Consider the following 25,313-nt stretch of genomic DNA (forward strand, 5'->3'; position numbering starts at 1 on the left):
ATCCCACCTGTTTGTACCAGCAATCATCCTCACTTCTTTCATGTGTGTTACTTCTAACTTATGAATAAGATATCCTGAGTCCACCCAGCTTTCACTCCCCTAAAATAAAGTTGGTCTGAAAACAGACTGTTGTAAAGATAGTTTCGTCCAGGAGCTGACTTCCTTTTTACAGAATACTGTTGATCGCAACTGTGAGCTCACTGCATTACCTTTACTGCACCTTGATTCAATCTCACTTACTATATTACCATCCTGAGAGAACACACTTCCTAAATACTTGAAATTATCTACCTTTTCCAGCTTTGTATCACCAATCTGACATTCAGTTCTGTTGAATTTCTTACCTATTGATATCAGTTTAGTCTTCAATGGGCTAATTTTCATACCATACTCATTACACCTATTTTCAAGTTGCAAGATATTAGACTGCAGGCTTTCGGCACAATCTGCCATTAAGACCGAGTCGTCAGCATAGGCCAGACTGCTTACTACATTTCCACCTAACTGAATCCCTCCCTGCCATTTTATACCTTTCAGCAGATGATCCATGTAAACTACGAACAGCAAAGGTGAAAGATTACAGCCTTGTGTAACCCCTGTAAGTACCCTGAACCAAGAACTCATTCTACCATCGATTCTCACTGAAGCCCAAATGTCAACATAAATGCCTTTGATTGATTTTAATAAACTACCCTTGATCTCATAGTAGCCCAGTATGGTGAACATATTTTCCCTCAGTATCCTCTCATATGCTTTATCTAGGTCTACGAAACATAAACACAACTGCCTATTCCTCTCGTAGCATTTTTCAATTACCTGGCGCATACTGAAAATCTGATCCTGACAGTCCCTCTGTGGTCTGAAACCACATGGGTTTTCATCTAACTTCTTCTCAACCACTGATCACACCCTCCCTTGCACGATGCCAGTGAATACTTTGCCTGGTATACTAATCAATGAGATACTGTGATAGTTGTTGCAATCCTTCCTGTTCCCTTGCTTATAGATAGGTGAAATTTCTGCTTTTGTCTAATCTGAAGGTACCTTACCAACACTCCATGCTAATCTTATTATTCTGTGAAGCCATTTCATCACTACCTTCCCACTGTACTTCACCATTTCAGGTCTGATTTCATCTATTCCTGCTGCTTTATGACAATGGAGTTTATTTTACCGTTCTTTCCACTTCCTCAAGCATAATTTCACCAACATCATTTTCCTCCTCCCCATGAGCTTGGCTGTTCGCAACACCACCAGGAGGATTTCCTTTTACATTGAGATGATGTTCAAAATATTCCCTCCACCTCTCCAGCGATTCCCTAGGATCTATTATGAGTTCACCTGAATTACTCAAAACACTGTTCATTTCCTTTTTCCCTCCCTTCCTAAGATTCTTTATTACTGTCCAGAAAGGTTTCCCTGCTGCTTGACCTAGCCTTTCTGGGTTATTACCAAAACCTTCCCACGACTTCTTTTTGGATTCAACAACTATTTGTTTCACTCTGTTTCTTTCATTGATGTACAATTCCCTGTCTGCCTCAGCCCTTGTTTGGAGCCATTTCTGATAAGCCTTCTCTTTACGTTTACAAGCTGCTCTCACTTCATCATTCCACCAAGATGTTCGCTTTTTCCCATCTTTACACACAGTTGTTCCTAGGCATTCCCTTGCTGTTTCTACTACAGCATCTCTATATGCCACCCATTCCCTTTCTATATCCTGAACCTCCTTACTGTCCACTGTTTGGAACTTCTCACTCATCATATCCATGTACTTCTGTCTAATTTCCTCATCCTGGAGATTTTCTACCCTTACTCGTTTGCAGATAGATTTCACGTTCTCTATTCTAGGCCTAGAGATACTTAGTTCACTACAGATCAGATAGTGGCCTGTTTCATCGAAAAATCCCCGAAAACCCCGTACATTCTTAACAGATTTCCTGAATTTGAAGTCATTTAAGATGTAGTCTATTATGGATCTGGTACCCGTAGCCTCCCATGTGTAGCAGTGAATAGCCTTATGCTTGAAGAATGTATTCATAACTGCTAAACCCATACTGTCACAGAAGTCCAGCAGACACTTCCCATTCCTATTAGCTTCTGTATCTTCTCCACATTTACCAGTCACCCTTTCGTATCCTTCAATTCTATTTCCAACTCTCACATTGAAATCGCCCATTAGCACTATCCTTTCCTTGCTGTTGACCCTGACTACGACGACACTCAAAGCTTCATAAAACTTGCCCATTTCATCCTCATCCACACCCTCACATGGTGAATACACTGATACAACTCTCATCCTAATTCCTCCAACTGCCAAATCTACCCACATCATTCGCTCGTTTATGTGCCTAACAGGAACTTTGTTGCGTGCAGTAGTATTCCTGATGAACAGCCCTACCCCAGACTCTGCCCTTCCCTTTTTAACACCCGTCAAGTACACTTTATAATCTGTCTCTTCCTCATTATCTCCTCTTACCTGAATATCACTTACTCCTAGCACATCCAGATGCATCCTCTTTGCTGACTCAGCCAGTTCTACTTTCTTTCTTCCATAGACCCCATTAAGCCCCATTAATATTGATAGCTCCCCATCAAATTCCATTTTGTTCACCAAGTTGTTTCCAAGGAGTCCCTCACCAGTCAAATGGGAGTGGGACTCCGTTACTCCCATAGGTCGGAGGCTTGCTTAAAATGTTCTTAGCTCAGTAAATTCATGAAGCAGGATGCTACCCTACTTACACATAGGATCTCTCCTCTAATGGGTTAGGGACGACCGGTGGATTGTGTAGCCCTAGCTGCCTGAGCACAAGGAAGGCCATGACTCAGAATATATCAGAGATGCCCACTCCCATTCCATAGCAACTTGTATCCCGACTCTCAGGACCACTTAGTAGGCCACTCAGCCGTTGCCCATCGTTCACGAACTAGGACGTGACTACAGTTACAGTTTGTTTTTTCTAACTCCAAATCTATCTTGGTTAAGAATTCCATTGGATAATGCATAAAATGAAGTTGGACAATGGAAGCAATATTCCTTGACCAGCAAAACCGTGAAGTACAGACTGGAGTTCAGTAATCAATTTAACAAGCACCTTGACAAGGCATACAAATACCCAATGATGAGTACTTCTGTGGGACAATATTTCGGCACCATATTGTCTCCAAGAACCGTAGTTAGTGGTAAGTAAAGCCAGTAACATTAAAGACTAGATATTCAGAATAATCAAAAAGGATAATTTTTTGGGAGATTGGGAAGAAAAGGAGGAGGAAACGGCAGGAGCACAAGAGATGAAATCATCCTTAGAAACAATTATTACTGGAATGTAACGCTGAATTATACATAAAACTGGCGATATTTTAACTGAATAGGTGGATAAAATATGACTCAAGTTCCACATTCTCATTGTCCAGTCACAAGATGTTTCTTCACAGAAATTACACCATTAAAGTGTTTGCAGCACTTATAAATAAATAGGAACCTCGACCATATATATGTTCCAATAAATATTCAAAGTGACTTCATCTATGCTGAGGTCAACTTCATCTAGTGTGGAAATTGTAAACCTCTGGGAAGTCCAGCGGTGCCCTACACCCAAAACTGTCACAACACCTTATTGCTGTTTGAAAAAGTGATTGGCTCAGGTGGACTGACGTGCATACGTGAAGTTTCACCCAAGCACGTTTTCATCATGTATTGGTGCAACACTGACCTTGTGCCCAGGTTCGGCAATCTCGTCCTTACTGGGTTTGCCCAAACGCCGATCAGGAAAAAATCATTTCCAAGTGATCAACAATGCGTGGGGCTTTTAAGCCCAATGTTTGTGCGGACTCGTAAATTATCCAACTCCGTTATTTGGTGTTCTTAAGCGAGTCACGATGAACCTCATTGGCACCACTGCAACTGTCATCGCCACTGCCACTATGTGCCCCTCAGTGGATCCCCCATTTACTACCATTTGTTGGTACAATCTGCACCTACTAGAAACTCCAGGATTCAATACAAAAGAACTGCACACGAAGGTACAAGATCAGCTCCATGAAGACTCGACACACCACCATCCAACGCCTCATCTTAGATGTCCTTCAGAAATAATGTCACTGACCCAGCAACTTCAACAGCGAATGAAGAAATGGATTCATCCAACTGCCCTCCTCCACTCAACTCCTCTACTGATCCCTCCCTTACCCCCCCCCAAGCTACCACAATCTCAATCCTGCCGACCCATTACCAACCCCTGCACACTTTAGAAAGTCCCATCTGGCACCGACACCTTCCTCCTCCTCAACCCTGCTCCAGAGTACTGCTAACGACAGCACCATCTTCACCACACACACCTGCTTTAACATGCAACGTCACAAATTAGCCGACATCTGCCCTACATCGAATGGTGTTATCATCAAAGTTAACAGGGAGGTCGCCACACGACATCTCACTCACACCATAGGAGCATCTCAATTAGGCTCCCCCTTCGCCCTTAAAACCTCTCTCCTCTCCCGCAACCAAAAATCCAACTCCCCCCCGTTACATGTTTCAGCTGCGTAATCTGTAGGGTGGACCCAGAGATCCCTGAAGAAGTCATACTACAAGAACTGAATGCGAAGGGCATTCCTACTAGGAAGGCCTTCCGCATCAGGAATGCCTCTGGGTCCACCATGATGTGCATCCTTCTCCCCATGACCGAGAACCTTGATCGGGTTCTCGCAAGTGGGGTTTCAGTCTTCAGGCACCACCATAGGGTGGCATCATCTCGTACCCCTGCACCCCAGCCCCTCCTCTGCGAATGGTACTTGACTTACAATCAACATGATTCCGCTCGCTATAGCGCCAAACATCCAGTGTGGGGTCACTGTTCACAGGCTCACCGTACTTCCCTCTGCCTCAATGTCCAACCCCCCTCCAAGCGTAACACCTGTGTTGATCCTCACCCAACTTCCTCTCGACAGTGTAAGGCCCGCCCTGCCCCTCCAGAGAACCGCCCTGACCTAGTCACCCCAGTCCACAACATTGATACTCCCACACCAGCTCCATGTTCCCTCTTCCCCCCTCCAACCTTAGAAGATATCATCCATTTTATGGCCATCTCCCTCCCAAACATCTACCCCTACCGTCATCCCATGGTCCTAGCTCAACTTCAAGCAGCAGCCAACCAAAACTTAAACCTTAACTTTCAATCCTCCCACTCTGGACTTAACACCCACTTAAACTTGACGCAAGTGTGATAAACAGATATAACTTGAAAATATTCTCTCACCCATGGGTAAATATTGCAACTATCGAGCTCGAATTATTTATTGTTATTATTTTACTATTATTATTATTATTATTATTATTATTATTATTATTATTATTATTATTTACATAGTCGAATGATTGTATTGTGTGTGAGGTTATGTCATGAAACATGTGCTGTACATAAATATTTATGAGTTCAGTTAATGTAAATACCTGTAAATTAATATTATATAATTTATTCTTACCTGTATATATAATTTGTAATCCACTACGGAATTTTGAAACACACTGTAACTTCCAGAAAGGTGCTAGATGATGGTAGAATATTCTGTACATTATAATCATGTTATTAGGCACTCTAGAATTTTCGAGAAGGTATTTTTTTTGCAATGTAGCTTTCTAGAAGCCTGGCCAGACACATATATAAAGAGGTGGTCTTGATGGTAACACGAGTTATTGTTTAGTAGAGTTATGGTATAGCAAGAATATACTTGTGACATGCAGTGGTTGCAGTCTCCATGTTGAAGCGATAGGCAGTTGTTTAAAATGGCGGCTTTATTGATGTTCTCGGAGTGAAGTGTTTTGTTTGTGATACTCTGATTAAGGTTATGTGTGTGTTAATTTGTAAATAGATGTGAATAAATAACTGTACCTCCTCTGCGAACCATGTGACCTTGCCGCGGTGGGGAGGCTTCCGTGTCCCAATGATGCAGATAGCCGAGCCGCAGGTGCAACCATATCGGATGGGTATCTGTTGAGAGACCAGACTAACGAATGGTTCATCGAAGGGGGGGTAGCAGCCTTTCGGTAGTTGCAAGGGCGGCAGTATAGATGATTGACTGATACGGCCTTGTAATAATACTCAACATGGCTTAGCTGTGTTGATACTGCTACACGGCTGAAAGCAACGGGAAACTACAGCCGTAACTACCTACCGAGGACACGCAGCTCTCTCTGTATGAATGATGTACTGATGGTGGCTTCCTCCCGGGTAAAATATTCTGGAGGTAAACTAGTCCCCCATTCGGATCTCAGGGTGGGGACTACACGAAAGGGGGCGATCATTAGGAAGATGGATACTGACATTCTGCGAGTCGGAGCATGGAATGTTAGAAGTTTGAATCGTTGTGGTAGGTTAGAGAATCTGAAAAGGGAGATGGATAGGCTAAAGTTAGATGTAGTTGGTATAAGTGAAGTACGTTGTCAGGAAGAACAGGATTTTTGGTCAGGCGACTACCGAATTATCAACACGAAATCAAACAGGGGAAATGCAGGAGTTGGTTTAATAATGAATAAGAAAATAGGGCAGCGGGTAAGCTACTACGACCAGCATAGTGAAAGAATTATTGTCGCCAAGATAGACACCAAACCAATGCCCACCACAATAGTGCAGGTCTATATGCCTACTAGTTCAGCGGATGATGAAGAAATTGAAAGAATATATGAGGAGATAGAAGATTTAATACAATATGTAAAAGGTGACGAGAATCTAATTGTGATGGGAGACTGGAATGCAGTGGTGGGCCAAGGAAGAGAAGGTAGTACAGTAGGAGAATTTGGATTGGGACAAAGGAACAAAAGAGGAAGTCGGCTGGTTGAATTCTGCACTGATTATAATTTAGTCCTTGCCAATACTTGGTTCAAACACCACAAACGATGGCTGTATACGTGGACAAGACCTGGAGACACTGGAAGGTATCAAATAGATTTCATTATGATTAGGCAGAGACTCAGAAACCAGGTGTTGGATTGCAAAACTTTCCCAGGAGCAGACGTGGACTCTGACCACAACTTGTTGGTCATGAAATGCCATCTGAAGTTGAAGAAATTGAAGAAAGGAAAGAATGCAAAAAGATGGGATCTAGACAAGTTGAAAGAAAAGAGTGTGAGGGATTGTTTCAAGGAACATGTTGGACAAGGACTAAATGAAAAGGCTGAAGGAAACACAATAGAGGAAGAGTGGAGATTCATGAAAAATGAAGTCAGTAGGGCTGCTGAAGAAGTGTTAGGAAGGAAGAAAAGATCAACTAAGAATCAGTGGATAACTCAGGAGATACTAGACCTGATTGATGAATGACGAAAATACAAGAATGCTAGAAATGAAGACGGCAGAAAAGAATACAGGCGATTAAAGAATCAAGTGGATAGAAAGTGCAAGGTAGCTAAGGAAGAATGGCTGAAGGAGAAGTGCAAGGATGTCGAAGGTTGTATGGTCCTAGGAAAGGTAGATGCTGCATACAGGAAAATCAAGGAAACCTTTGGAGAAAGGAAATCTAGGTGCATGAATATTAAGAGCTCAGATGGCAAGCCACTTCCAGGGAAAGAAGACAAAGTAGAAAGATGGCAGGAGCATATCCAACAGTTGTATCAAGGTAAAGATGTAGATAATTTGGTTCTGGAACATGAAGAGGCTGTTGATGCTAATGAAATGGGAGACCCAATTTTGACGTCAGAGTTTGACAGAGCTGTGAGTGACCTAAATAGGAACAAGGCACCTGGAATTGATGACATTCCCTCTGAATTACTGACTGCCTTAGGAGAAACCAGCATGGTAAGGTTATTTCATTTAGTGTGCAGGATGTATGAGACAGGAGAAGTCCCATCCGATTTTCGGCAGAATGTTGTTATACCTGTTCCCAAGAAAGCCGGTGCTGACAGGTGTGAAAACTACCGCACCATTAGTTTAGTATCTCATGCCTGCAAAATTTTAACACGTATTATTTACAGAAGAATGGAAAAACAAGTTGAAGCTGAGTTGGGAGAAGATCAATTTGGCTTCAGAAGAAATTTAGGAACATGTGAAGCAATCCTGACTTTACGTCTGATCTTAGAGGATTGAATCAAGAAGGACAAGCCCACGCACATGGCATTCGTAGATCTAGAAAAGGCATTCGATAATGTTGGTTGGAACAAGCTATTTATGATTCTGAAGATGATAGGGATCAGATACCGAGAACGAAGAATTATCTACAACCTGTATAAAAATCGGTCTGCAGTGATAAGAATCGAGGGCTTTGAAAAAGAAGCAGCAATCCAGAAAGGAGTGAGGCAAGGCTGCAGTTTGTCCCCTCTCCTTTTCAGTTTTTACATAGAACAGGCAGTAAAGGAAATCAAAGAGAAATTTGGAAAGGGAATCACAGTCCAAGGAGAGGAAATCAAAACCTGGAAATTTGCCGATGATATTGTTATTTTATCTGAGACTGCAGAAGATCTCGAGAAGTTGCTGAATGGTATGGATGAAGTCTTGGGTAAGGAGTACAAGATGAAAATAAATAAGTCCAAAACAAAAGTAATGGAGTGCAGTCGAACGAAGGCAGGTGATGTAGGAAATATTAGATTAGGAAAAGAAGTCTTAAAGGAAGTAGATGAATATTGTTACTTGGGTAGTAAAATAACTAAGGAGGACATAAAATGCAGACTAGCACAAGCAAGAAAGAGCTTTCTTAAGAAAAGAAATTTGCTCACTTCAAACATTGATATCGGAATTAGAAAGATGTTTTTGAAGACTTTCGTGTGGAGCGTGGCATAGTATGGAAGTGAAATATGGACGATAACTATCTCAGAAAGAAAGAGAATAGAAGCTTTTGAAATGTGGTGTTACAGAAGAATGCTGAAGGTGAGATGGATAGATCGAATCACGAATGAAGAGATACTGAATCAAATTGGTGAGAGGAGATTGATTTGGCTAAATTTGACGAGAAGAAGAGATAGAATGATAGGACACATCTTAGGACACCCAGGACTTCTTCAGTTGGTTTTTGAAGGAAGTGTAGGTGGTAAGAACAGTAGGGGTAGACCAAGGTATGAATATGACAAACAGATTAGAGCAGATGTAGGATGCAATAGTTACGTAGAAATGAAAAGGTTAGCACAGGATAGGGTGGCATGGAAAGCTGCATCAAACCAGTCTATGGACTGATGACTCAAACAACAACAAATAACTGTACCAACTGATAGAATTTCGTGTGTGTCTTTGTGGATACATTAAACTTCACCTCTCCTGGAAACTTGGTTTGATCATGGCCCTAGTCCGATCCAGAACCTTCTCCCTCATCTTCCTAAACATCCAATCCTTCCACACCAAACACCTCCACCTCCATGCCTTACCACTCAGCACTCCTCCCGTGTCCTCGTTCTCAGTGAAACCCTGTTACGTTCTCACCAGCATCCCCACCTCTCGGCTTCTACTTCCACCACGCTGATTGTCCCCTTGACGAAGGCCATGGGGGCTTCACCCTCCCTGTCCGCATCCACATCAACCCATCCCCCTTCCTTCCCCGAATCCGTAAACATCACACTCTATTTTTGCTCCCGTATCCTCCACCTTGTTACCATCTACCATCGCTCTCACGTCCCTTTACCCTTGGATTTCACATTTCGCAGATACCTTTCCTCACTTTCCCCTCCTAAAGGACAACCTTACATTCCACTCCGGTCAAGAGATGAGCAACTTCCAATCACTCCTCAATGCTCCCTCATTCTAATACCTGCCCACACCAGACCTGCCTCCAGCACCACTCCCGATGCCATCATAGCCCGTAAGTTATGAAATTCATTATGGTCTGTATTGACAGTTGATCACTATCAAAGAGTAGAGAAAGGTCCACCTATTCAGTACCATTAGATTAATGTTATCTATTTATTAATGTTGGTACTAGCTTCGACCTTGCTGTATTTAGTCATCTTCAGCCATGATCAAAATTGGAAATAGCATATATATAAACACCAATAAAATATTACAATTGGTATGCCTTGATTTGTATTACATAATGTTGCGAATACACTTAAACCCTGTCCAAACTGATGTTGTTATACACACATCTGAAGTTCATTTAAAAAATGAAATTAAAATAACACATTAAAACTATTGTTACTGGTTTGTTGAACTATGCCAATGTCTTTAAAATAAGCAAGTATTCTTGAATCTTGCCTTGATCTTGAAGCTGATAATTCATGATTTATGTGTCGTAGACCTATTTGATTCACAAATTATGCCTTAACAGATAGAATATACAAGTAAGTTTATATACCATTAAAGGGGACATTCACAAATTCCATCCTATGAAACAATCTTTGTTAGAATTCAGTGTGAAGTGTGAATGTCTGAAAAAGGGAAAATTTTTGAAGTGTCATTTCAGAGAAGAAGGGAAGCTGAAAGATCTGGAAATAACATTTAGCTATATGAGACTCGCCCCCATGCTCCTCGTAGTTTGTGTGCACTCAGCACGGACGCCAACACCAAACTGATTTCCAGGAAGGAGTGGAGGCATATCTTATGATGGCGGGGATTGGAGAAGGGATGTGTTAGGAGGGGCGGGTAGGTGGTGATGAGTGAATTCGTGGATTTGACGTTGTGTCCTTTTTACATTTATACTTCTCATATATGTGTATGGTTATGTTGAATAGAATATTAGCTTTTTGTAGATTTCATTAATATTACTGTTAGGATTAAAGTACTGTTCTAAATGAATGTAACAGTTCTCCAGTATGTTGAGCATGGTACCCCTTCTTATCCACTTTTAATATGCTTAAGCTAAATGTTATTTCTCAATCTTTGAGCTTCCCTTTTTTTCTCAAATTTCACTTCAAATATTTTCTCTTTTTCAGACATTCACTTCACACTGAATTCTGATAAAGATCATTTCGTCAGATGGAAAGGCCAGTTATTCAAGTTGTGAATGTCCCTTTTAACGCTATATAAACTGTTACTTCCGTATACTCTTCGTTGAACCATAATTTGTGAATCGAATGGGTCCACAACATACACAAATGATCAGCCCCAAGATCAATTCAAGACTCAAGAATACTTGTTTATTATAAAGACATTGGCATAGTTCAACAGCACTAAGTAACAACAGTTTTAATGTGTTATTTAAATGTGTAGTTTAACATTTCATCCACACTGTTTTAGATTAAGACTCTACTTACGATGAAGACAAGATACCATTACCCCAATGGACTTCAGACATGGGTATAACATCATCAGCTTGGATAGGGATTGCATATGTTCTCAACGTTATGTAATATAAATTAAGACATACCAGTTGTAATATTTTATTGGTGTACATATACTGTATTTGCATGCTATTTCCAATTTTGATCATGGCTGAAGATGACCTAATATAGCAAGGTTGAAACTAGTAGCAACATTAATAAATGGCTGGCCTTCCTACCGTGCCCAACTGTCCCAATTAATAGAAAAAACCCTCTCCCTCTCTCCGACGAAACATCCATAGATTCCCTGAACACATTCATCCTCTCCGCTATTTCCTCCACTTCAGATTCCAACATTCCTACTGTTCTTCACTCATCATCCCAAACCCCCGCTTGCATTGTCCAACTCCGGAAATTTATGCCCTCCTGTGACCCTTCTTTCACCTGTATCGCCAAACCCTTCGCACCATCCAGAACTACCTTAACAGCCCACTCCTGTTGCACGTGGGCTCAAAACTTAACAGACTCCTAGGTACCAAATCCACTCCCTGCTTCTCCATTATCCATCATTGTGTTGCTCCAGCAAATACCACGGAAACACTGGAGATTTTCACAATCTTTTCAACACCCATAGAGACCCCCATTTTGACCACTCCGATATCCAACTTTACCTTACCCTGGCTTACTCCCCCTAAATCTCACACTCCACCACACACACCCTTTCAACCCATCCCCTTGATGCTATCATCACTGAATCTGAAATCCAATCCGTCCTTTCCAAATCCCATAACACAGCTCATGGACCCAATAAAACCCGTTACCTCCACATCCAACAGGGCCCACCAGACCTCCTAATCATCTTGGCCACCTTCTATACTTTTATCCTCCTAACCAGCTTCTACCCTGCTTCCTGGAAGCACACTACCATGCTTCTGTTTGTCAAATCCGGAAAGCCTCCATCCAACCTAGACTCCTGCCACCCCATAATCCTCATCACTGTCTTAGCCAAAATATTCGAAAGAATCCTCATCCATCTCCTTCACTCCATTCTAAAATCCAACCACTTACTCCCACCCTCACAGTTCGGTTTCTGTTCAGGTCTTTCAGCATCTGACCAACTCCTCCACCTTGTCCAAACCATGTCCAACAATTAAAATCAAGTTCGCCCAACACTCCTAATTACCTTAGACTTCAATCTACCTTTCGACTCCGTCTGGCATCCGGCTCTCCTCTTCAAACTCCTCTTCTTTGCCCTTCCCCCTTTTCTATATCCAGCTCATCTAGTCCTTTCTTCCTAACCGAACAACCCAGATCTCCATTGACCACCAACTCTTCTCTCCGTTCCCAATCATTGTTGTCCCTCAATGTTTCCTGCTTTCCCCCTTATTTTCATTTTGTTTGTGGGAGACATACCCCAACCCCCTCTTCCCATCCAACTATTACAGTTCGCTGCTCCGTTCAACCCTTCCTAGACTCCTTTATCTCCTGGTGTGACTGCTGGCACTTTAAACTAAACCCTACCAAGCCAATTTATCCTTTTCCGCAAATTCAACATCATCCGTGATCCTTCCCAACTCCACCTCCGTATCCATAACATCCCCTCCACACCCAACCCACCCTGAAATACCTGGATACCTTGACCAACACCTGACCTTCCGTCCCCACTTCCTTCGCCTAAAATCCAAGAACATCACACGTGCCCGACTGGTCCGCCGCCTAGCCATCGCTCGGTGGGGTCTAAACTCCTCCCTACTTCTTAACTTCAAGACCTTCATCTGTCCTCCCATCTCCCATGGCCTCACCGCTCAGGCAGCAGTAGCTCATTCCAATCCCACTCTTTACCGTCTACTGCTAACCCGTGAGCGATGTACTGTCCACCATGCCCTCTGCCTTCCTTTCACCTTCCCCACTTCACACCTCTATGATTCCCCACTTCACACCTCTATGAAATGTTCCCCTTCCCCAAACATGATTCATACATCTTTGTCCATTTTCATCGCGCTATCCTCCGTGCCCTCACCCAGAATCATCCCTCCCTTTCCCAGCTCCTCCAAGGCCCACCCCCTCACTCCCTACACTTCATCCGGACCCCCTTTTACCTATACCACTCCCTACCCCCCCACCGGAAGGTGGTGACAGACACTGAGGCTGTCAGCATACTGTGACGGAACTCCCAACACGCCATGCCCTTCATACGAGTTCTTCGAGCTCCATCCCTGTGCTGTGTGTGTGCCAGCATTGGCGTTCTTCCCCAACTTATTATACTGTACAGATACATGCATCTATTCTTATATTAAATCATGCACTGTTAAATCATTCATTCTTCTTATGTTCAGCCTTGTCATACACCATCGCAGTCTCATCTCACACGTTATCTGTATATCCGCTTAGTATATAGCCGAGCTGGCCACGAGGCTCGCGAGACGCACGCGGCTCTTGAGTCAGTCTCATGCGGCCCTTGACACCAAGCTTAGAGTAAAATGAATTGATATAATTAATTGAAACTAACAACATCTTGCGGCCAGCGGCAGTTGGTAGTAGCGATGTGCGGCTTAACGTTCTCAGCGCTGTAGGTCAGTGGTGAGAGAAGGGAGGTGAAGATAGCTCCGTAACTTAACGTTAGATAGTGTTTTGAGCGCAAGGGTGAGTCAGTGTTGTGAGGTGAAGCCAGTTGCGTTCACGTGTAGGGAGTAGCGAGTGCCGATACTTTTCTGTGTGCAGCTGTTTTGTGCTGTTTGAGTACAGTTGTAGCCTGGTGTCCGAACAGTTACGATGCTGTCTAAGAAGCATAAATATGAAGAGGAGAATCGAGCTTTTAATACCAACTGGGAGGAAGAATTCCTTTTTGTAGAAAGACACGGTAAGCCAATGTGTCTTTTGTGTCAACTTTGTCACAGTTCAAGGCCACAGTCTAAAACACCATCATTACACTAACCACAGCAGTTTCGATAAAGATGTTCCTGTTAGCTCTCAGTTAAGGAAAACCAAACTGAAATCACTAAAGGAAAAATTTCATGGTCAGAATAGGGTAACGGTATGTAAATTTTTACCAAGGAAGCAGATTTTACAACCAAAGCTGGCTTCATCTTGGCTTTTAATATTGCAAAAGCGAAACAGCCTTACACAGAGGGGGAGTTTATGAAGAAGAACATGGCACAAGTTATTTCTGTTTTAGAACCCAAAAATAGAAACTGCAGAAACTGAGTAGTGGGGATATTTTAAATAGTTTACAAAAAAATCTAAGCAAGTGCTCAGCAATAAGTCTGGCTCTGGACAAGTCTACTGATACCAAAGATAAATCACAACTAGCCATATTTGTGAGGTATGTGTCTAAGGACTTGGAGGTGGTGGAATAACTTTTAGACCTGGTTACTTTGGGGGATACTACTCGTGGTTGTGACATTAAAGAAGCCCTGGATGGTGTTTTACAGAAAAACTCAGTGCCTATCAGTAATATTGTCAGCATTGCTATCGATGGTGCACTATCTATAACTGGCACGAAACAAGGGATTATTGGGCTTTTAAATGCTGACACATTATTTCCTGATATCCTACCTGTACATTGAATTATTCACACAGAACATTTAGCAGCAAAATGTTTTCAGTACCTGCATATTATGCAGGTAATTCTAAAAATTGTGAACTGTATTCGCTCAAGTGCAAAACACACAGACAGTTCAAATCTTTTATAGAAGATATGAACAATGATGAGCTTCAGATTATGTATCTTGGTACTGCTTAGTAAGATGGCTATCAGTGAGCAATGTTCTTGGCAGATTTTTTGAATTACTTGATCCAATCAAACAGTTTATGGAAGGAAAAGGAAACTTTTTCCCTGAACTTAATGACCCCCAGTAGTTGTTAGATTTGACTCTTTTTACAGATGTAGTCCAGTATTTAAAAACACTAAACATATCTTTACAAGTAAGAGAAAAACTTATTTCTGATATGGCCTAGACTGTATTTAGCTTTCATAGCAAGTTAAAGCTTTTTGGGAAAGACCTTCAGACTAAAACATTTTGCTCTCTTCAAATGGTTGAAGAATATTACTGAAAGCCTTCCCGACGTTCAGGTGGAAACTGAAGATTACACGAGTAAAATGTCTGGCCTTGTTGAAGAAATCAATGGCAGATTTAATGATTTGAGATCACTTAAACCTTCATTTTCATTCCTGGAAAATCCTTTTGCTGTTGATGATGTGGGCGATGGCTATCCTGTTTCATCACCTTTAACAGAGGACACAGCAGCTGTAGAGTTCGAGCTACTAGAACTCCAAGAGGGCGAAGCACTGAAAGGACTCAAAGTGGCGTTTCTACCATATAATTTTGGAAGAATGTTCCAGAAGAAAAATACCCACTAACAAAAGAGTGTGCTAAGACGCTTATCTCTATCTTTGGGACTACGTATGTGTGTGAATCACTGTACTCAACACTTAAATTCATTAAATCTAAATATCGATCTGAACTAATTGATGAACATTTAAGTGAACTTGTGCGAACTACGTTTACCAGTTATCAGCCAGACTTCATAAAACTAACAGCAAAAATGAACTCTCAAAAAAAAAAAAAAAAAAAAAACAATCACTTCTCAAAAGTAAAATCTCATTCAGTGATGTGTAGCTGAACAATAATGTTCTGTGTAGTGTAGAAAATAAATGTTCCTTCATTTGTTATAAAATGAAAAACGTGTCTCAATTTTATAAAACATTTTCTAAACATGCTCCCAATTTTGTCTCCTAAATTTTCTGCTCCCAAAATTAAGGTTAGTGGCCACCCCTGGTATATAGGAAGCAATATTAGTATTTTCTTCCCTGTTTGTAATATTTTTTTAAAACATAGTTTTTTAAAATCTGTTTGATGTTCTTACTGTGTCTCTGTGTTGTGAATAGAAACGTAAAATTGGTGTTTTCTTCCTTTTTAATTGCAGAAAATATATATAAAAGACAAAAAACATATGTTTTGTAAATGTATATTTCGTGGGTATCCAACTCACTGTAACCATTTTCATATTATATGTAGTACTGTCTTCTGTTATCTCTTTGAAAGTTAAAATCCATAGCCTGTTTCCAGTCATTGGACCAGATCAGGAATGGAATGAATGAGCCCCCATATAGGGGCGAGGATAGGAATTGTGCCGGCTGCCGAAGCCTGTCGCACTGTTATCTCTTTATGTATTAAAAACCTTGTATTTTCTGTGATCAGTTGTATGTGCTACCGATGTATCTGTCTTGTAAATAGTAATATAAAGTGGTGTTCCTATTAATCATTGTAAATACTAAACCAATATTATTGAACTACCTAATTTATATGTTCTTTACACTACCTCAAATTTCATACAAATAAAGCACATGGCCAAGAGTTGCAGTCCTCCCGTTCCTTCCCACAATTCACAGCTCCTTTTACCCATCTCCCGTTTCCTTCACTCGTTCTCCAATTCACGCAACTCGCCTGGCCAGAAAATAGGCGTAACCTACTAGGTGGCCTGCCCCTTCCCTTCAGGGAGGGTAATTAAAACATTTTGATGATGATCATCATCATCATCATCAAAGTGAGGTAAGCCTCATACTGACAGAAAACATAGTTGCGCAGACATATTATAAATAAGTGTCTCTTTTTGTTCATCATACACAAGTCCGTAGTTGAGTTCCTACATGTTTGGGAAAAGTGGAGATAAGAAACACTGGATCTTGTCAAAGAAGCAGGTGTAGAGGTGATGTAGCCAAAGGGCAGGCAGCCAGTGAGCCGCTCAGTGTGTGCTTGAATAGGTGGATAAAATATGGACACAAGTCTCGCGTTCTCAAAGTCCTGTTAAAAAATGTTTCTTAACAAAAATTCCACCAACGAGTGTCCACCACTCATAAACGAAAAGGAACATTGACAACATATATGTTCCAATAAAAATTCAAAGTCGAGTAAGCCTCACACTGACGGAAAACAAAGTTGCGCGGACATATTATAAATAAGTATCTCCTTTTGTTCACCATACACAGGTCTGTAGTTGAGTTCTCAGATGTTCGGGAAAAGTGGAGTTAAGAAACATTGGACTCTGTCATCCAACCATATGGAAGCTAAAAGTGGACTGATTTGCTGGGTGGTTGGTTGGGCTTATATATTAATGTGCATGGAAGTTACTGGAATACAGGTGGATCTTGTCGAAAATATAGGTGTCAGAGGTGATGTAGCCGAAGGGCAGGCACCCGGAGAGCCATTCAGTGTGTACTTAGGTCTTGTTGAATGCTGGTAGAACTGGGGAGTGACATGATTGAGACAGCGGCCAAATGTAGCAATGAAAGGTTGTGAGGTAAGTTTTGCAATCGCCATAAATGTCTTGTTGTTGGGAAGAGATGCGGTGATTTGAGTAATTTCTTCTGATCAGGAGGAAAAGAATCAGGTGAATCAGTATTAGAACCTTTAAACACTTTCACATTCCGTATCTTGCAGAAATTCTGGTGGGAGATGGCAACATTGTCTATTTGACGTTCATCAGTCAAGTGCCAGGTCATGCACCTATATCCTTTTGAAGTAGGTGGTCATAATTTTAAAGTTGTCTGCTTTCAGGTGTCGATGAAGCATTCCCCATTGAGGTTAGTTCAGGCATGAACTGGATGTTCACCTACGGTGTACCTAAACTTTCGCCCTTTATCCAACTGGGCATTGAAGTCGCCTAAAAGAATAATTGGAGTCTTAATTTCAGACAAGACATTATCAAGTTAAGTCCAGAATGTCTCAACTTTCTCAGGATTGTAGGTGTTGTCTTGATTGATAGGAGTATGAGCTTTGATTGGGGTGTAAGCACTGATCTCTATACCTGGATGGCTGGTAGCTTGGGTAGCAGTAAGCCGAATAGAAGATGACTGGCGTCGTAAGATGGCAGCGAGCGCATGGTGCAATAGACCACGAGGAGCGCGCTTGCTTTGTTTATGCTTAGTTCAGTGACGCCAGCCTCTTGATTGTAGTTTCACGAGTGTTCTGTGCTGTGTTATTGCAAAGTAAATAATAGTGTATTTTACGAATTTAGGTTCGTTGCCTTGTAGTATGCTTGTGAATTACAAGATTAAATTTAAATATGTATGTGTTTATCTGAAATATGAATGAAGAAACATTCTACGGGGTATTAACATACCGCAGTATTCAGCTTATGGATGTACAAACAGAACCGATCAGCAGAAGGAGAAATCATTTCATCAGGGAGTTTTAATAATAATGTTATTTGCTTTACGTCCCACTAACTACTTTTTTAAGGTCTTCGGAGACGCCGAGGTGCCGGAATTTAGTCCCGCAGGAGTTCTTTTACGTGCCAGTAAATCTACCGACACGGGGCTGTCGTATTTGAGTACCTTCAAATACCACCGGACTGAGCCAGGATCGAACCTGCCAAGTTGGGGTTAGAAGGCCAGCGCCTTAACCGTCTGAGCCACTCAGCCCGGCTCGGGGAGTTTTATACTGTACATAAGAATCTTCCTAGGGTAGTGTTTTGAGTTTTAGGTTTATTGTATCTTATTTCGCATATTCCGGGAGCAAAATGGCAATTAATTTTTGTAGGTTTCCTTTCTCGAGACCCGAACATCTAAGATTATCGATTAGGAGTATCAGGCGGGAGAATTGGGAGCCTTCTAAAACAGCTGTTCTCTGCTCGGATCACTTAGAGGAAGACTGTTTTGATAGAAATGGACAAACTGTACACCTCAGAAGTGATGTACAGCCAACTGTTTTCAATTTTGCTGAACATTAACTGCAAGTAAAGATTTACTTATTTTTTTTTTATTTCTCATAATTAAACTGACGGTTTCGATGAAATAATTGACGTGACCTTATAACAGTCTTAGAAAATGAAGTCTGGAGGAATTCTAGACCTTATTTACATCAGTAATAATTAGAGGTCTGCATTATCTCTGATTTTTACCGGCGAGTACCGCTCGCCTCTCTGACTCTCGGGATTATGCGGCCGAGCGTCCTGTGCAGCCGGTTGCGGGCTACCGATCATCAGCGACTGGCCGAGCGCGCCAAACGCTCGGTCGGTCGCCAGTAACCGGCGGGCTCAGTGCTAGCCAGCCAGCGAGCTGCGCTTCGCCGGACTCGAGATCATAGGCCACTACTTTACATTAATCCTCACCTATTTATTTTACAAATGTCTTTCGTACTATCAGTTCTATAACCTAAATTGTATATGTTACATTTGAAGTGTGTTAATATGTTGCAGACTATTGGATTTTCGTCTTTGAGGTGATAATGTATCTAATAATTGTAACGTTATGAACTGTAATGTCTTCATATAGTATTTTATTCCGTTCGCTAGATAAACGGGGACACAGTAATAGTGGGCTATGTGTAGTCTATCTCCAGACTCGGCCACATATACACTGTACTAGTATCAAATGCAGGATCAAGAAGAAATGCAGGATTGTTTTTAAACAAATACTCATCAATTTTCTTTTTACAAGCGTTAATTTATAAACAAATTATGACCTGTAAATAAAGTTATATGTGAATCATAAATATACAATTCGTTTTTCGTCATTGGTGCTGCCTGATGCACAGGATTCATTTGTGTTCCTGGAGCTACTACTACAGCTGGCGGTTTGCACTTCTTCCTGTGAAGTAAATGAAAGTAAAATCATACATTCATAGCGTTTGAAGAATGTTTTCTTTCTTGTGATTACGTGGTATGTTCAGAATACTTACGAAATTGTGATGGATCAATAAGAGATCATCTACCTTGTCTGATTCCAAGCACGATCATTTGCTGGACAGCAGGTGACCGGCCTGGCTAAAATTTCTTTCGCTGGCAGCACTAGTGGCAGGAGTGCAGAGAACTTTTCTGACTGCTACTGACAGCCTTGGAAATAACTCCGCATGCGTTTTCCACCACTTCAAAATGTGGCATTCGGCACAGCTACAGTCGGATTTGGAGAGCGAAAGGTACCTGTCGAGATCATTAGTAGTATTTTTGTGTCCATCTTCGTCGTCCTCATCCGAACTCCAGTCCACCTTGGACTTTTTCATGGGAAGAACTAGGTCACTGTTTGCTTGAATGGGCTCTAAAAATGAACAAAACATCCGTAATGCATTCATGTCACCTTTAAATATGTATAAAAGTTAGGATACTGGTTACTAAACCGGGCGAGTTGGCCGTGCGTGTAGAGGCGCGCGGCTGTGAGCTTGCATCCGGGAGATAGTAGGTTCGAATCCCACTATCGGCAGCCCTGAAAATGGTTTTCCGTGGTTTCCCATTTTCACACCAGGCAAATGCTGGGGCTGTACCTTAATTAAGGCCACGGCCGCTTCCTTCCAACTCCTAGGCCTTTCCTATCCCATCGTCGCCATAAGACCTATCTGTGTCGGTGCGACGTAAAGCCCCTAGCAAAAAAAACTGGTTACTAAAAGCTATATTTCCAGTGAATTCCTTTATATATCGCAAAAATTACATCAAAACGCATTGTGTTGCGAAACACTTCCCAAATATTGTACATTTTAGACGGCATAATTGCTGATCTAACGAAAGTTGGAAGATAAGACAAACAAACATTCGTTTTGTTGTCATTAATGATTTCCTGGGCCGTACTTAAAGACATGATACTGTACAGGCTTTTGGGCTTATGCCTAATTTTCTTGACACGGCATAAGCCCAAAAGCCTATACAGAAACATTCGTTTACTATCTTTTTTCAGTGATTCGACCTTACCATTTACAGGCACATTTACGAGCACAATCGTCGAACTTCAGCATACGCGACGTGCTTTTCTTCTACTGTGACTTTTTTCAAATGACGTCGTGATGGCCATAGAACCGTGGCTTTGTAACGGATAGCCTCTGTTGAAATATGCTGCTCTCGTTTTTATTTTCGCCATGCACTGAAAATGATAATATATACATAATTAAATTCCGATAATTCAGCAGGTTTATAAACGATCGTAACTTATAAAAATATTTCTTACTTCGCTGTCACTCTCTTCTGGTTCACAATGATGTAACAGACGCGTGTACCAAGGCAGCACACGTTCCAGCCTTGTTACACTTTCCAAATCCAAACTCGCTTCTTTAAAAGGGGTTAGAAAAGCGATAACTTCTAGTATGCACTCTTCATGGAAAGTTTCTAAGAGTTTCGATTACCCGCGGGATTCTAATAGATCTCGAATATCGTCAATTAAACTTATGATGGAATTGAGCATTAACAGTATACTGTTCCACCGCGTTACAGCTTCTTGCTTCATAGAGTGCTGCAGACGCCCCGAGTGACCCGATCTCTTCAAATAGCCTACTATAGCTCTTGCTGATAGCAGACACGACAGGATTTCAGGAGCTTCATCTTCTAAAAACGTCTCTTAACATGTGTGACGAAGCGCAGTCATCAGACAGTGATCAAAGCCAGGCAAACGGTCGTAAGATTCAAGTGTCTTCTTCATATTAGCTCCTTGGTCGGTGACAAAGTAACATTTTGTAAGATCATTCTTGTTAATTGCTAACTCAAGCAACCGCTCTTCGATTTCGTGCCGAATGTTCTCTCCTGCCTTAGGTATGTCCAGAAACTCAGTTGTTAGCAAAACAAGCGTTTCTAGCTGCCACTCATCGTTAACATAATGCAATGTCAGAGTCAAAAATGTTCTCTTCTTGTAGTTATCAGACCACAGATCAGCGTCTAAAGCACACATTTTGTTATTTGTGGCACATATTAGCTTCGGCACCATTGTCGCCCGTATTTTTTCGGCCTTTTTTTAATATGCCGTGATACAGTGGTAGGGTGCGTAAAAACATCTTCTATTATTGACTTTGCCATAAGTGGCGCCAACATTGATGAGCTCCTGCGAATAATTCTTGAAGCCAATCTTACTACAAGTATTTAACGGTAGCAAATCTATTCCACTCATATCGACCAACTTATCAACACCAACTTTCTTTATGCTGCTTGGTACTGCACATGTTCGGTGGAATTCTGATCCTCAGTTATTTTTTCAGCGCCAAATCATACCTGTTTTGCTTGGCTGGTAAGAAAGTACAGTATCACATGTGGCACACTGCACGAACCCAGAAGAAGCCTGCGTGACAGGATCCACTACAAGTGCAAACGATTTCCAAGCTTCACTCTTCGCCACCTTTTCCGACATATCTTTCTTCTTCAGGACTAACGAGCCGCTCCTAATTCTCTCCAGAATACTTATCTTCGTTTCTTGAATGCAGCGTTTACGACTTATACTTGGTTGATCCATAACGCTGTCTACACTGCTCAAAGCCCAGTCACCAACTGGTTTTACACGCGATGTCTAATGCATTCCGCACTGTAGAGCGCGCGGCGGTTTTACTGTCACCGACCGGGATTATGATTACGCTCGAGCGCCCGGCAGTGCTCGACAGTTCCACTGATCACCGAGAGGTGAAGGACGACCGGCCACATGGTGTAGTAGACGGCCACAGCCTTATCGCAGCGTGGGCTTTTCCCAGCCGTCGAGCAGCGGCACGAAGTGGGCAATGCTCGAGCGGTTGTTTTCCTCCAAATGCAGAGCTCTAGTAATAATTATGGGTTTCAGACACTGGAGTGGTGGGAGAAGGGAAAGTGTGGTGGGTGTTTGGGGCTATTCCATTATACTATTCGTGGTATTTGGGACTCTTTTAACTGGTGTTACATATTTCTGATGATGACTATCAATATCGCTTTGCTAGCTTAATTTAATTAAAGAGGTCTGTAATAGTACATTAAGCTGGAGGTAATGTGATATATTGACTAGTTTTGAATATTTGCTGGTTTTATAAATGTGTACATTTGCTTCAATGCTATTTTAATTTGATAATATGCGCGTTATTTCTTGGAAACAGGAAACAGAAATTCATTATCAAGCACCGATTACGATATGTCGAATCTAGGCCTGTATATTGAGCTACGTTTATAGGTACATCATTTTAAGAATGCATAATTTCGTGGCATACATGTATACAATTTACAGCAATGTTTCCAGAAACTGGTTTTCACTCGTATTGTGTTACCGATCGCTAATTGCATGTATTCAGCACCTAAGTTAATATTTGCCGGCCGTTATTATACACTCATTTTTATTGCTATCCCGGAGATTTACTGACCTCGGAATGACGTGTCAGTGATCCCAATGTCCTTATGCTTTGAGTGAACATGTCTCTATATTTTTAATTATTCCAATGCGCCATTAATTGCGACTTAAAATTGACTATATTATCATTGCTTCCCCATAAGGAGAGCTCGAGGTTGGGTACGCCAACAAGGCGAACCGCGCATTCAACTTGGCGTACTTTCTCCTGCAGCGGAGACCTGCCATCAGCGATCCATGTATCAGTGGGTGTAAGCCTTGTTAGCGCACTTAATAGTGAGAGTTGACAGATGGGGAGAAAACTTCCACTACAGAATTCACAGTCGATGTATGAACTAAGAAGGCTGTGCCTAGAATAACTAAATTAGCAGGTTTGATCTTAGCATTGGATTTGAAAATCCTGGTATCCATATATTGTTGAGACATCTTCTGATAGGGTACATGGCTCTTGAATTGCAAGAATTTGACATTCTGTTTGTTCAGAGCTTTTGTGAGCTCAGTCTGTTTTCCAACTCTAGTAAGTGTCCAGACATTGAGAGTTCCTACATCAAAGCTCTATTTGGGCCTGATTCTTTGAGATGAGGGACCCTTTGACTGGTCCTTGATGTTCATACTAGGTACAGTGCCCCCACAATCTGATGGGCTACTTTTACCATTCACTTTGTAGCCCTGGGTTTGGAGGTTACCAGCTGGGGTATAATTTTCATTTTTTTACTGTTTCCATTCTGCGGGATCAAGTATTGAGAAGGTAATGGAGCGGGCTAGGCTCTCAAAAAGTTGGAACCACGATGGGTAGACATGTAGCTGAGGTTTGGTTTTGGAGTTCTCTTCTCCTAGACAAGCTGATTTCCCTACAGATTACAGAGCTTTGCCTACCCTGGATTTCATTCAGGTTGAGTCCATAGGTCTTTGCTTCTTTCTGCCTCCAGGCCATTGATACAGGAGTTTTACTGTTACTCCTTCTTAGTGGCCGTTGCTGTTGTCACCCAAGTGATCGTCCACCTAGAACATTTTCCTGTACTGCTGCTGCGCCATATAGGATCCGCAACTGCCCCCTTTAGGAAGTAGAGTTATGAACTGCCGCTCGACACTAGGCATTGAGAAGCTGGCTGTATGAACTATTCTATCACATTATTATTGTTTGTTTTGTTTGTAACCCTTGTCCCGTTTCTCTACGGGGTCTGGTTTGAGGTGAGATGAATCTGTTATGGCAGGTTTTTATGACCGGATGCCTTTCCTGACATCAACCTCATCCGAGGAGTTAATGAGATGAAATGAATGATGTGATGTATGATTGTGGGAAGGGAGAGGGTGAAACCCGGAGCCAGGTCATAGCCTACTCCTGTCGAATAGCACCAAGGGGTCTGCTCAAGGTTTAACTTCCCATCCGACAGACAAATCGCCATCGACAGCGCCATATGCCCTCACTCCACATGAACACTGCGGAGAGATTTTGGAATTTATTCCAGGCTTTTGGCAAGCAATCTAGTGATTAGAAATTGTATACCACTACCTCCTCTACACTGCCGGCCAACATTCTAATGGTAGAAATTTTTTCAACCAATGAGACTCGAACCGGCTAACCATGGTGTCAGACCATTTAGACTTCAATGCCTTAATGATCATGGCCACCAGGCGGGCATTATTATTATTATTATTATTATTATTATTATTATTATTATTATTATTATTATTATTATTATTACTATTAGCAATGAATGATCAAGAATCTATCACGAAGTTATCATTCATTGTACATAATGGACATCAGTATTAAAGAATACGATTTATTATTTTCTTGTCCTCTCTCATTTTAAACGTTGTTCTAGAATAAGTGTGCTTTTATTTCCTATCTTGTTTTATCTTGATTACAGGATGAATCCCTATGGCTGTATCTCTACAGAGCATCGTGTTGGCCTAATTGAAGTTGTACTAAATGCCGAAACTATTGCTAACATACAGAAAGAGAAAGGCATGTTTTCAGCTACTGCTGCATTCAGAAAGGGATCCCTTTTAGGTTAGTTAAGTCTATAATCTCTGATTTGTACCCTTTTATTCTAATATTTTATGTTTTATGTAATTCTCTTATATGGT

At 41.6% G+C, this 25,313-nt stretch overlaps 1 protein-coding gene across 3 annotated transcripts in view; it reads left to right on the forward strand.

Moving 5' to 3' along the window:
- Positions 1–25,313, forward strand: part of Pi3K92E (phosphatidylinositol 3-kinase 92E) — a 344,498-nt gene that overhangs the window by 268,984 nt on the left and 50,201 nt on the right. For all 3 annotated transcript variants that reach the window (XM_067142174.2, XM_067142173.2, XM_067142175.2), the window contains exon 15: positions 25,094–25,236. In XM_067142174.2, the coding sequence (XP_066998275.1) occupies positions 25,094–25,236 (143 nt within the window). The remainder of the gene's footprint in view (positions 1–25,093; positions 25,237–25,313) is intronic.

Source organism: Anabrus simplex, chromosome 2 (assembly GCF_040414725.1).
Source record: "Anabrus simplex isolate iqAnaSimp1 chromosome 2, ASM4041472v1, whole genome shotgun sequence".
In the NCBI taxonomy this organism is placed as follows: domain Eukaryota; kingdom Metazoa; phylum Arthropoda; class Insecta; order Orthoptera; family Tettigoniidae; genus Anabrus; species Anabrus simplex.